Here is a 14,712-nt window from a genome sequence, read left to right on the forward strand (position 1 = left end):
TTTAAACTTTAAAAATACTTCTATAAATACTTTACATGACTCTAAAAACTTCTTCATATGAATTGCTAAGGAAGTAGTCTCAATCCTTAATTTTTCCTATCCCGACATTCTTTAGGCAAACACTCCTACCAGTACTTTACACGGACACTGTACTTAAAGGCCACACAGTTAGTTACTGGTAGTCAAGCTTCTTGGAAGGCTGACCTTCACTTTACGCAGCGTGAAGCTCTGGACATGACAGTTTTCTTACTTTGTAAATATATTTCATTCACTTATCACTATGCTATCTCCATCTTTTTCCAGGTCTCTCTACGCTCCAGGAGCTACAGCTGGAACAATCAGATGTGCCAGGCTTCCTGGTAGAAGAAATCTGGACTATAATAACCAAGAAAGGGTCAAATCCTTTCCCAAACTTTTTTCTTTCTTGCCTTTTTTTTTTTTTAAGAGAGAGACAGCAAGCCAGCATGGGATGGGGTGTGGAGGGGCAGATGGAGGAGAGAGAGAATCTTAAACAGGATCCACACCCAGTGCAGAACCCAACGTGGGGCTCGATCCCATGACCCTGAAATCATGACCTAAGCCAAAATCAAATGTTGGATGCTTAACCAACTGAGACATCCAGGTTCCCCACCCAACTTTTTCACAGGGAGATTTCACCACTACCAGTTTGGGCAGAGCAGAGGACTAGAAAACAGGTTTTTAACAAGTCACAGATAAACTCCACAGCACCTGGGCATATTTGGCAAACACCTTCCAAAGATGATGGCTCTCCCCATGCTCTATATCCAAATCTCTGTTTTTCTCTAACAGGAAAGACGAAAGCAGAGATGAAGGCAAACCCTTTCTAGAAAACAAAACTGGAAAATATGGCAAAAATTTTTTTTCAATTACAAGAAAGAAAAGGAACACTACATTCATCTTCCAGACATTAGACTCCCCTTAGCCCATTTATGAACCATGCAAGAGCAAAGGAAAAACAAAATTGCCAAAGTGATTTGGCACAAGCCTGTGTATTTTAAAACCTGCAATGTGTACGAGGCCTCCAGACTACCAGACGTCCCATTGTTTCATGTGTCTGCTGAGAAAGGTGCCCTATGTGTCAGAAAAGTGCACTGAATATTTTTCAATGACCCAGGGGGCAAAGGTCACTTATTATAAATGGATAATGAGACCTAATGCAGTGCTCTGAGTATGGACAAAGAAAGGGTCTATCCATAGCCCCTGGTGGATTGGTCATTCAGGCTTTTATTTCCTCTCCACACTTAATGGAGTCAAACAATTGACAGAAATTCTATAGAGAAGGCTGAAACTGAGAGAAACAACTGTATTCTAACTCTGATAGACAGATACAAATAGCGACCCTGAAATGGCGCCAGAACTCCTGTTACCACTAACATAGCAGACAGCTGTAGCATTCCCCCTAAATTCCCATTTAGTCATTTGTTAGCAATTAACCTTACTGATGGAAGTGATGGCACATCAAACCACAAGCTCCTGCCAATATCAACCCATTACACTATCGCAGGTAAGCAGACACAGATCATTCTGTTCCAGCTCCTTAGTTTTAAAGAAAAGGGCAAACAGATATCCCCATTCCCTCCATCCTATATTCCTGCTACCCAAGTGACAAAATGCACATTCAGGGATATCAGTATCTGAATACATGATCCTTAAACTCAGGTGGGATAGAATAAATGATACCAGAAGCAGAGGTATGCATACACTAGTAGCCTTATGACCTACAGATTATTTTTCTTTAATCTCTCAGAATCAATGTCCTATCCTTGCCAAATCTGCCAATCCAATGGTAAGAAATAGTATCCGTGGAAAAGAATGTATACTCTCACCTGTACCTGAAAAAAAGCAAGTCATAAAACAACCTAAAGAATATTAAGATATTAATATCACTTATAATTTTATAAAATAAAGACAATTAAAAGTACAAAACTTTCATTTTGTTTCCTCTCAATTTTAAAGACAATTAAGACAGAAGGTGGACTGACATGCAAACTGTTTTTTCCCGCAAATGGTAAATGCTAAAGCAAATGACAGAAATGCCAAGATTTACTTCAGAATGGAGCACACAGGTCATTAGAGTGTAACAGAAAGGACTTCTGATGTTGAAACATCTCGACAATAAATCAGCAATGACAGAAAAGCCCAATGAACTATTCTATAGATGTGAAGATCCATGTACAGATTTGGGTATCAATAAGAAGTATGTCTCCCATAGACACAAAAAGGAAGAAGGGAAAAGGGTACTCTAATCCAAACTTTTCAATCCATCATTTATAAAGTCTGCATATTGCTGATGGTACTTTCATTTAAGTATTCAACATCTTCTCATTGAAGAAAAGGTATTTAATTTCATAATGTTCCCCAAGTTATACAACACATATACGGCTAAATTCAGGGTTAACGTCTTAAACGTTTAATCTCCTGAAGAAAAACACCATTCATTTCACTAAAATTGTCTCGCTATGGATGGACATGTCAGTTGATAAAATTAAGTATAAATAAGAGAAATCATCAAATATATTTCAGTCTGAAGTGGTTTCTTAACTACCTCAGATATTCAGACCTGGATAGAGCAGTATGACACACCCAAGGGCCAACAATGGACTATAAATACTCTTTAAATAAGTTCTACATTACAAGTTTCCTCTACAAGAGAAAAACATTTCTTTCTTCCCCTTCCACCCTACCCACTCTTGGGCAAATATTTATTATGGACAATGCAAGGAAATATTGTTGAGTACCTCCATCATACTTGGTACATACCACAAAAGCGATGCAATCCAGGATGTTAAGTTAAATCTAATGTGACATCCGAAAGACAGTAGCTCAGAAAAGTGCTGCATATTTAATTGCTTTTCCGGGGCATGGACAATGACCATGGTAGATAAGACCAATAATTTTTTTTTTCGTTTTTGTACCATACGTTCAGAATGTATCATCGTTGTATTGTAAAACCAATAAAACAACAGAATAGTAAAATACCCTCAAATACTTCATTCTAAACTCAGAAGTGTGACTTTATATTACAAGGAAAATATTTGCCATTTCTATTCTCATGGTTATAGCTGGTAGGACAGCAGTACAAAATTTAGTTAGGAATCAAGATCTCTAGAATCTAACCTTAAGTGCACTGCTGACTTGTGATTTTCGTACTTCAATATATAAGATAAATCTCAATACCAGCTTTAGTTACTATCTACTACATTATATATAAAGACTAAAATAAAAGTGCTAGTGAAGTCTAAGAGATTTGTAAAGCAATAACATTTTTTAAAAGCAGATATACCAATAGAGAGCCCAACTATTCAAAAGAAACTCAGAACTTAATTCTCTTTAGGATAATAAAAAACCAAGATTTTTGTCAAAATAACACTAATACTTTAAAGTAAGGCTCTGGCTGGAGCTTTTAGAATGATTAATACTGCCTCCTTACATGTCATGCTGTCTAGGGTATCATAATGGAACCTCATCACTTCTTTCTATGCTCTCTCTGGGATAAGATTATTCCATAGAAAGTGTACTTGAATTACCAATTACATACCAAAAAAAAAACAAAAAACAAAAAAAAAAAAAAAAAAAAAAAAAAAAAAAAAAAAACAAAAAAAAAAAAAAAAAAAAAAACTCAGAAGGGAGCTGAAATCCGTAAACACACACGGAAGTTTGGGGGTTATTTCTAAAAGCCTACTGAACCGGGGCATGTGGGTGGCTCAGTCCTTAAGCGTCTGCCTTCGGCTCAGGTCATGATCCCAGGGTCCTGGGATCGAGCCCCGCATCTGGCTCCCTGCTCAGCGGGAAGCCTGCTTCTCCCTCTCCCACTCCCCCTGCTTGTGTTCCCTCTCTCGCTGTGTCTCTCTCTGTCAAATAAATACAATTCTTTAAATAGATAGCTAGATAGCTAGATAGCTAGATAAAAGCCTACTGAACCTTACTACCAGAATATATAACATGTACCAAAACAGAACCCACAGGGCAATCACCAATTTTCTGTCCTACTCTAGGCAACTTGGTTCCCTTAATGTTGCAATGAATGGCAGAACCTATTGCCCAAGCCAGTCGCCCTTTCCTCCTCACTTCTCTTCAGTCACTTCGCCCAGCCCCAAATCCTATAGATGCAACCTCCTCAGCCACTTCTCTCCATACTCACTAATAATTAACTTCTTCCTTCTTTGAATTTCTAAACCAATTAATTCAAGCTATAATGTAGCACATATCACAATGTGTTATAGATACTCACATGTATGTTTTTTTAATTTGTATTTATGTTAGAGACAAAAGTAAAAAGAGCTAAAAGTAAAACTGCAGAACTGGTATAAGGCAAGATTAAGATAATATATAGGATTTAAGCATCTGAGGTTTAAAAAATAATTATGATCCTACATTTCCACTACTGGCCACATAAGAGAGACTAGATTTACATTATCTCCTAAAATAACTAAATTAGGCCTAAGCAAAAGGCTATTTTGAACCCTCCATAATAAGGCTTAAGAATAAGCATGGAAAGAATCAAATTTATTCCAAGTAATATGAATGCATCCTAGGAATAAAGAACAATCCACCACTTAACAACATGAAACTGAAAATGCCCAGCATCCTATCAAAAATCATTAGGGATATAAAGAAGCAGGAAAACACAACCCAGACCTAGGAGAAAAATCAATCAATAGAAAAACCTCCAAGAAACATCATAGTGGTAAAAGTAATTAGAACATAGGGATTCTAAAACAGCTATTATAAAATAAATGTTCCCTATATTCAAACACATACTTGATAAGGAAAGAAATGAAAGACATAAAAAAGATCCATTCTAAAGATGAAAAATATGATATCTGAAATGAAAAAACATGTTGAATAAAATTAACAGATTAGGCAGAGTAGAAGACTTGATGTATTTAAATATGTAGAAATACAAGTTATATAAAATCAGAGAGAAAAGAAGGATTTTAAAAATCAAACAAAAATTTAGTAAACTGGGAAACTATCCTGTGGTCAACATACATATAATTGGAGTCACAAAAGGAGAGAAGGGGAGTGGGAGAAAAAATATTTGAACATACAACTGCATAAAAATGTTCAAATTTCAGGAAACTATAAATCCACAAATCCAAGCTTCCCACAGACCACAGCAGAAGAAAACTACCCCATGACACTATGGTTTAATTGATTTTTTCCCGTTTTTCTATATTATTTCTATTTTTTTCTATTGTTTATATGTTTTTTATTTCGCTGACTTCTACTCTGATCTCTATTGTGTCCTTTCTTTTGCTTTCATTTGCTCTACCTTTTCTAGTTTCTGAATGTGGAAAACTTTATCTTTCATAACATCAGTCATTATTTAGTCCTATGAAATTGCTCTTGAATACTGAGGCAGTGCCATTCCACATATTTTTCTAGTTTTCTTCTAAGTTTTTATTTTGAAATGATTACAGATTCATAAGAAATTGCAAAATAGTACAGCGTAGTCTTGTACAGCTTTCACCTAGTGTCAAAACCAGGAAATCACCATTGGTACAATCCACAGACTTTAGTCACCAATTTTATATATACAGTTTTACATACACTCATTTTGTGTGTGTGTGTGTGTGTGTGTGTGTTGTTTGTGTGTTTATATAGAGTTCTATCCAATTTTGTCGCGTTTATCTGTGGAACCTCTATGTCATCACCACAAAGATCTACCTAACCCTTTATAGTCACATCCAGCACCTTCCCTTCCATTCTGTCTCTGAGCCCTGGTCAACACTAATCTGTTATTCATCTCTATAATGTTGTCATTTTGAGAATGTTATATAAATAGAACCCTTTCTTCTCTTGGTGCTTTTAAGATCTGTAGTAAGCAAACTTTTGAGATTGGCCTTTTCACTTGGCATAATGTCCTCAAGATTCATTCAATTTGTTGCACGCATTTTACTTCAATTCACTTTTTTTGCCCTGAATAGTATTCTAAGATATGGATCTGTTCTGTTGTCATTTTCATTCAGTTCAAAATAATTTCTAATTTCCCTTTTGATTTCCTCTGTGAACCATGTATTATTTAGAAGTATGTTGTTTAGTTTCCAAATATTTGTGGATTTTCCAGAGATCTGTTATTCATTTCTTATTTAATTCCATTGTGGTCAGAGAATATAGACTTTGTATGACTTGAAAGCTTTTCAATTTATTGAGCCATGTGTGATGGCCCAGAAGATGGCCTACCCTTGTCACTGTTTGCTGTGCACTTGAAAAGAATGTGTATCCTACTGTTGTTGGGTAGAGGATTCCATGTAGTCTGATATTAATGTAGTAACTCGGGGTTTAAAGTATGTTTCTCCTAAGCAGCAATATACTTGGGGCTTATTTTTTTTATACAATTTGACAATCTTTGATTTTTTATTAGGATGTTTAGACCATTTATAACTAATATGAGTACTGATATGCTCAGTGTTACATCATCTTGCTTATTTGTTTCCCTTTTATTTCCTTTCTTGCTGTAGGTTGCTTTTGGTTTCATTACATACATCACATGCATTGCATTATACACATCACAGTTTACCTTCAAGTGATGTTATACCACTCACATCTACAATAGGGCAGCTGGGTGGCTCAGTTGGTTAAGCCTCTGCCTTCAGCTCAGGTCATGATCTTGGAGTCCTGGGATGGAGACCCACAACAGGCTCCCTGCTCAGCGGGGAGTCTGCTTCTCCCTCAGCAGGGAGTCTGCTTCTCTCCCTGCTTGTGTTCTCTCTCTCTGTCTCCAATAAATAAATTAAAAAACAAAAACAAAAACAAAACCTTACACTAGTTCCATTTCCCATACTCCCAGCCTTAATGCTACTGTTGACATACATTATACACACACACACACACAAAATATATACATATATACACACATTCGTGTGTGTAATCTATATGTGTATTTTAAAGACTTCAATACATGGATACTATTTTTGTGTTAATAGTAAATTAATTAATTAATTTATTTATTTATTTATTTTAAGAGAGAGAGCATGTTGGGGAGCAGCAGCAGAAGAAGGAAAGAATCTTAAACAGACTTCATGGGAGCATGGCACCCAATGCGGGGCTCGATCCCACGACCCTGAGATCCTGACCTGAGCCAAAACCAAAAGTCAAATGCTCAACCGACTGAGCCACCCATGTGCCCAAACAGTAAATTTTATTTATTTTTTTAAAGATTTTAATTATTTATTTGACAGAGAGAGAGAGATCACAAGTAGGCAGAGCAGCAGGCAAAGGGAGAGGGAGAAGCAGGCTCCCTGCTGAGCAGAGGGCCCAATGGGGGTCTCGATCCCAGGACCTGGGATCATGACCTGAGCCGAAGGCAGACACTTAACCAACTGAGCCACCTAGGCGCCCCGGTAAATTTTATTTTAAAGAGACATAAATCATTATCAACTCCCCCACATATTGTATATTTTAACCATTTTCAGTGTTCTTCATTCCTATCCATCTAGTATCATTTTCCTTTTGCTTGAAGGACTTCCTTTAACACGCCATACAGAGCATGTCTATTGCTGATCATTTTTTCAATCTTTTGTGTATCTGAAAAAAAAACATTCTCTCATTCTGAAAGATTTTTGGGGAGGGGGGGCGCATAGAATTCTAGGTTAACAGGTGCTTCCTTTCAGTACTTAAATCTGTCATTCTTACCATTTTTGCCTTGGTATATAATGTCTTTTTTCTCCTCTGGCTGCTTTTAAGATTTTTCTCTTTTTAAATGATTTTGAGCAATTTGTTTATAATGTACTTTGGTACGGTTTTCTTCAAGTTTCCTGTGCTTGAGATTTATTGACCTTCGTGGATCTGAGTTTATAGCTTGTATCAGACTTGGACATTTTCTGGCCATTTCTCTTGTCACACCATCCCTCCTTCAGGGACTCTGATTTCAAGTATAGGTTATCCCACAGCTCACTGAAGCTATTTAAAATACTGGGTTTTTTTCTATGTTTCACTTTGGATAATTTCTCTTGGTCTATCTTCGAGTTCACTAATATTTTCTTCTGCAATTTCTAATTTATCCTCCATCTTATCCAGTGCAGCTTTCATATTTAGGCTTTCTTATCTAGAATTTTGATTTGAATCTTTAAAATTTCCTATGTCTCCGCTTAACTTTTCAAACATACAAAATATAGTTACAATAACTGTTGTAGAGTCACGATTCCTGACCCTGTGTGAGCTCTAGGATTCTCTGATGGTTGTTTCCTTGGCTTCGGGTGGTTTCCTACAACCACCAGTACTGTGTTGAATACTAGAGGAGGACCCTCTGCAGAGCTTCAGAGTTCACATTCTGTGCAGATCCTTTCTCTCTGATGGAGTATCCAGCAAATTCTAGGTTAGGAGTTAACAAATAGTAAATAGGGCTTTGTGGGTCATGATGACTCAAATCTGTGGTTATAATTTTAAAGTGGCCATAGACAACACAGAAATGAAATGGTGTGGCTGCTGGAGTAAAACTTTATTTACAATAATCGCTCATAATAGTTTGCTGATAGGTGCTCTTCCTTGGTCTTACTGGACTCTCTGCTCCGTCTCCTCTGTATTCCACTTGCACCCCCTCCTCACTGCAGCACAGCCCAGAAACTATTTCAAGGCAATGCATGGAGACAGTTGTAAGGCTTGCCTCGTTTGTTTCCCATCTCCCAGGAATCACTGTCCTCCATTCCCTGGCATCCAGTGACTTGAAAATGGTTGTTTATGTATTCTGGGTTTTGTTGTTGTTTCAGGTGGAATGGTCAGTCTCAAATGGAGCCTCAAGAAATACCCAACAAAGAACATTAGTTTCACACACACAAAACTTTTAAATCCAATTGAAACGTACGTGTCTGAAACATGTATTATATGTTTTAACCATCTTCTGTGTTTTTCATTCCTTTCCATAGGGTGTCAAATGTTCTCCCCACCTTTCCTATAATGCTTTTAAAGGTAGAGGAAAACAATTATATCCCCAGTAAAACAGAAAAACAGGAAGGTTCTATGGATCGTGATCACCTTTTTATCATACATCAAAGCTATCTTTCTGTTGAGTAGTCTCTTGTTAACATTTCACAAAGAAAACTCAATGAGTTTAGGGAGGAACTTCTCACATACCCAGGGATTACCTCAAAAGTTCAAAGTCTGACCTCCCCCCAACAAAGCTAGTTAATGTCAGCAACTTAAAAATACTGCTGCTGCCAAATTACCTGGAAGAAAAGGAGGAAACATTATTTTTCCCCTAAATAAAACTTTCCCAAGTCCACTCAGTAAGCCCTATCTTTAATTTACAATTTGGGAAGCTCTGAAGCAGACAAAAGAAAAAGTTACTGTCTATTTTGGGATCATATTCAAACCTAGATGATATTTGTTAGTCTCTCCTAATGTTTATCTTTGTTTTTGGCAAAGTAATACACTGAAATAAAGTTCCTATTTTAGAAACGGTAATTACAGTATGTAATTTTTTTCAAAGGAGAAAAAAGTGTTAGCACAAAAATTACGAATCTCCTCTGCTATAATCTTTTTGTAAACTATTCCTGAGATTTCTTATGACCAAAGCAAAACACTTTTTTGATATTAGACTCTTGACTTTTACCTTTACTGAGCTATACAGCAATGTACATCTGTACATTCACTTTGCACATTTAATCAATCTACTCAATTAAACCATATGAATTTGCTGATATTTGACTCCTGTTCTACTTACTCAAAATGGCAATTTCTATAGTTCAACTTAATAACAAAGAAGACATCACCGCCTCCATAGTGTAAGGAGCATTCCAGTCTGAGTCAATTTCTGAAAGACCAAAATGCCTTAATTTTGTATCATTCCCATTCAATTACTGTAGGTGGGAAATGTGATGACAGTTTAGGGCACAAAATTTGGGCTGCCTGCGTGGCTCAGTTGGTTAAGTGTCCTACTCTTGATTTTGGCTAAGGTTGTGATCTCAGGGTCATGAGATCATAGCCCCACATGGGGCTTCCTGCTAGGTGTGGAGCCTGCTTAAGATTTTCTCTCTCCTTCTTCCTCTGCCCCTTCCCGAACCCCCCCGAGCTCTAAAAAAAACTAAAAATTAAAATTAAAAAAAAAAGGAACACAAAATTTTGGAGTTTTTACTTCCTTCACTTTAAAATTAGGTGAGAAGTCTTTAGTGTTTCAGGCAGGTTGCTCTTCCCCTCCCCCACCAGTTACCCTTTTGCCACATATACAGAACTTTGTTTATCAACTAGCAGTGTATTTATTATGATTACAGGGCTGGAAGGGGAGTGGGGATTCCTTGCTAAACATCCTGCTCTCCTACTCTCTTCTCCCTGAGACAAAATCTCTTTCCCATTTCCATTTACATCATGCTTTGTCTACTATTATTATAATTTCCGGAGTTTGTACAAGTCTGCTTCATTTGATCCACAGATCCAAAATACAACACCGAAGAAAGAAAACGCTTGCAACATCTGAGAAGTTTGCATTCGAGTTTTACTCCAAATGGTTATATCTGAAAATACTTCCAGTAATATATCAATTCTTCAAGTTGAGAAATAAGAGGTGATTTTCAATATGGTTAAGTAAAACAAAAAACTTCCCGGCATCAGGTATGGTATACTTGTGTTTTAAGAGGTCACAACATCTTTTCAAATGGTTTCAGTAAGAGGAATTGGAGAGAAAGCAAGAGGGCAATAAGAATGTCTTCTTAATGAGGCTCTAACTTGCATAAAGGACTCAACAGATGGGCAGGTAAAGACATTCTCTCTAAACTGGCTCCAGCATTGCTTTTACCAATTGTATTTCAGGCTTTTACTCCTCTGACGCAGATGTCCATCTTTTGCATATTTAATTGCTTCAGTCCTGTAATATACAGCCTGTCCAGGACTCCCAATCAAATCGTCTTTATCTAAGGAAACGGGGACTTTAAAATCAGGCTAATTCTCTGTCTCTGCCATCAAGGTAAATAAGTAATATAATAATTATTACAGAATTACCTACCTCTTAGGTGTGCTTTAAAAAAAAAAAAAAACAACCTATTAAATTATATCAGTGACACTTCACAAAGTAAGAGAAAACAAATTAATTACATCCATTACTTGTACAGCAGATATTACAACGTGACCAGAATCACACAGTCAGAATAGGTATTCCATTATTAAGTCCCTGAAGTCTATTATTTGAAAATCAGTACTTTTGAGATAAGAAACAAAGATACAGGGGCGCCTGGGTGGCACAGCGTCTGCCTTTGGCTCAGGGCGTGATCCTGGCGTTATGGGATCGAGCCCCACATCAGGCTCCTCCGCTATGAGCCTGCTTCTTCCTCTCCCACTCCCCCTGCTTGTGTTCCCTCTCTCGCTGGCTGTCTCTGTCAAATAAATAAATAAAATCTTAGGGGCGCCTGGGTGGCACAGCGGTTGATCGTCTGCCTTCGGCTCAGGGCGTGATCCCGGCATTATGGGATCAAGTCCCGCATCAGGCTCTTCGGCTATGAGCCTGCTTCTTCCTCTCCCACTCCCCCTGCTTGTGTTCCCTCTCTTGTTGGCTGTCTTTCTCTGTCGAATAAATAAAATCTTTAAAAATAAATAAATAAATAAATAAATAAATAAATAAAATCTTCAAAAAAAAAAAGAAACAAAGATACAGAATGATGCTTAAATTGTTTTACAGGGGTGTTTTTTTTTCCTTTTTTTTTTTTAATTTAAATTCAAGTTAGTTACAATATAGTGTATTATAAGTTTGGGTGCATTACAGTTTTTACAGAACTTTAGCATCCCTTCATTGACCATAACAACACCTTTACAAGAGCAAGTATTGTTAATATTTTATATTTATCAAATTATTGAGAGGTGATTTGGAACTGAACTCAGGCCTTTTTATCCTGGTCCCAGTGTTAGTCCATCTGGAATGGTCTAATATGAAATGCATTTATGTGACATATTTTAATTAGAAACTGCAAAATCATCAGTGGCTCCTTTCTTTCAAATCTTCTCTAATTTTTTTCTATTCCAACTCTGCAACACCCCACAGGTTTGTCCTGTCTTCTCCATAATACAGACTTAACTGAAGCCCTCTCATCTTTTTCCAGGATCACCAAGTCTCCGCACCCCTCCCCTCCTCTGAGCCTCCCATTACAACACTGCCAGAGTGATCTTTCTAAAATGTAGTTCTGACGGTGTCACTCCAATGTCTGAGAACATTCGGCGGCTTGCTACTGCCTACAGTGGTGGTTCTCAAATTGTGCGTCTAGGGAGTTCTGTAATTCTGAGAATTGGACAAAGGTGTTTAGAGCTGCTAAAATCAAGTAATGTCAATCAGCCTAGTTTGCCGGAACACAAAAATTAAGGGACAGAGCTGTATTTGGTTTGCCCCTATCTTTGACTTATGTATCTGGGACTTGCTACTATTTGCCTACTGGACACGATAAATAACAAAATACCAAAATAATGAAACAAAGCAAACCAGTCAATGCTACTTCATTTGACAACTACTTATTTTCACCCCTGTTGAGAGGTAGGGGGAAAACGTTCTTGTGATTTAAATTTGATATTATGTAAGTGCCATTTTTTTCTAATTCAAATGATAACTAAATATATGCTTCAATGACCTGGAACCTAACAACTTCTATAGACTCTGCTTCTTGAACCCCAAACCACTTACCTACACCCCTCTGTGAGGGCTTTGGCAACTGAAGTTCTGAGCCTCATAGTTCACTGATTCTATTTTACTTTTTTATTAAACGTCTGTCTCCCGAATTAGTGAATTCACTGAGAACAGAAGCAACAGGCTATTCATTTAAAATCGCACGTGCCTGACACACAGACGTCACTCAGTAAAGCTTGCTGCAAGAATCAGGGAGTTCAATTTTATAAGAGAGCAAGACTGCCAACTGTGAGGTACAATTCTGGACTTTCAGAAATTTCGAGCAAAGTCAGTAAATTTTCTCTGTTTCCAGTATAACATATAACACATTATAAACGTAAAATAAAATAGTTTTAGGACTATTTCACTTCATGCTGCATAAAACAACCAGGCAAGAGAGTAAGTTCAATACAACAAAACTCCATTAAAAGCATGTCAATGCTGATTTTTAGGAAGTTTCTTAAAAACATACAGCACTCACAGCCATCAAGTTAAATTAAGGATCCAGTCAATCCTACAAAATTAAATTATAATTGCAAAGAATTTTTAATTCTATGACCATAAACTGGATAATAAATATTAAATTGTCTTTCCATGCCTCCCCTACAAAATAAGCTGTTTCTAGCTCAATGTACATGTTCTCCTCAAGTGGAAAAAAAAAAAAAAAGTGAATCAATTTTTATAAATGTTAGGGCTTAGATATGAAAGTAAACGAATTAATAAATACCCAATGGAGTTGCAATCATTACTTCATTGTTCCCAGTAAAATCTACAAAAAGAAAAACCTGCTGATACTTTTCACAGTGAAACATGCTTATTTTTTTTCATGTCAGAAACAGATACCAAGTTTTATGAAGTTTATTATATCCTAGTATCCTCATTAAAAAAAAAACAACTTTTGAGACCACCAGATACAACCCCATGAACTTATATAACTGCAGGAGTATATCTCATGGCCAAGGAATATGAACAGCCAGAGGCATACTTGATGTGTACTAAGGCTTATGGTTTACATTTGTATTAAATATCTTACTTGCCTCAATCTGATTTTTATGGCCTATGGTCTACGGACCCGTGCTAATATGCATGGCTGCATTAAAAGTCGGCATTTTACGATGAAATCTCAAAACGCTGTACAGAAGGTAAACAAACAATGAGAACTACTTACGGCCAGCAAGCAGGAACTGATAATACTGGACGGCATCCGCAGCGAGGAGCAGAGGGTGGTTTGCATTAAATGGTGGCTGCAATTCATTCCATTGAGGAGTTCTAAGGAGACGGCAGAAGAATATTAATATTTAAGCTTAATAGATGGGATGTAAATCACCAACACTGTCACCACTTACAGACACTAATATAAACTCACACTATATTTTGAATCATTAAAGTAAACTTGGTGGGAGTGCTGAAACCTGAAATACAAGGTCATCTGCTTAAAAAGAATAAAAAAGGGGGTAGTGAGTCATACAATTACATAGAGCTGATACTAGTTTAATAGCAGAAGACCTTCCAATAGGGTAGACAAGACATTCGAAGCGCTGGACAGAGAGGAAGTGTGGAGTTCAATATCACAACTAAGTAGCTCGAATTTTACCTAACTTTGGACAACTCTTGGAGCACACTACTCTCAGAATATGTGTATATTTTAGAATAAAATAAAGCAGGTAAAAGTGCTTAAAAAAAAAACCCCACACAGTTAAATTAATGGCTGACTTATTATAGACCTAATTAGTATCTGAGTTCCAAAATAAGCCATTTATTTCAACGATGATGGTGCAGTAATTTTAATTAGATCTGCCTGCTCCTAAATAGCTTGATAAATAAGATATTGATCAGATCAATCTAGTCCAGTAAAGTAGTAGTAAAGAATGCTGGAGCCTCCAAAAATCAATATAAGAATATTTTAAAATGTCAAAAGGAGAGGGATCATTTTCATATCCATTTTTGTCTGTTTCCTTCCGTACTTGTCAGGACAAATTTTTTTCTGCCTCTTCTGTACCACTGTACACTGTGTTGAACAGGTTTTATTCTAGATTTTATTTCTCCCTCTTGATACTTGCTTATAAAGATTCTAATGATCATGTCCTTTTGAGAAGGACTCTGATTCTTAA

The 14,712-nt window shown here is 36.8% G+C and overlaps 1 protein-coding gene across 7 annotated transcripts in view; it reads right to left on the reverse strand.

The window, feature by feature from the left end:
• BCAS3 (BCAS3 microtubule associated cell migration factor) overlaps positions 1-14,712 on the reverse strand; it is a 588,999-nt gene that overhangs the window by 280,029 nt on the left and 294,258 nt on the right. For all 7 annotated transcript variants that reach the window (XM_040640930.1, XM_040640931.1, XM_040640928.1 and 4 more), the window contains one exon: positions 13,770-13,870. In XM_040640930.1, coding sequence (XP_040496864.1) covers positions 13,770-13,870 — 101 coding nt within the window. The remainder of the gene's footprint in view (positions 1-13,769; positions 13,871-14,712) is intronic.

This window comes from Ursus maritimus, unplaced genomic scaffold, assembly GCF_017311325.1.
Source record: "Ursus maritimus isolate PB19 unplaced genomic scaffold, ASM1731132v1 scaffold_24, whole genome shotgun sequence".
In the NCBI taxonomy this organism is placed as follows: Eukaryota; Metazoa; Chordata; class Mammalia; order Carnivora; family Ursidae; genus Ursus; species Ursus maritimus.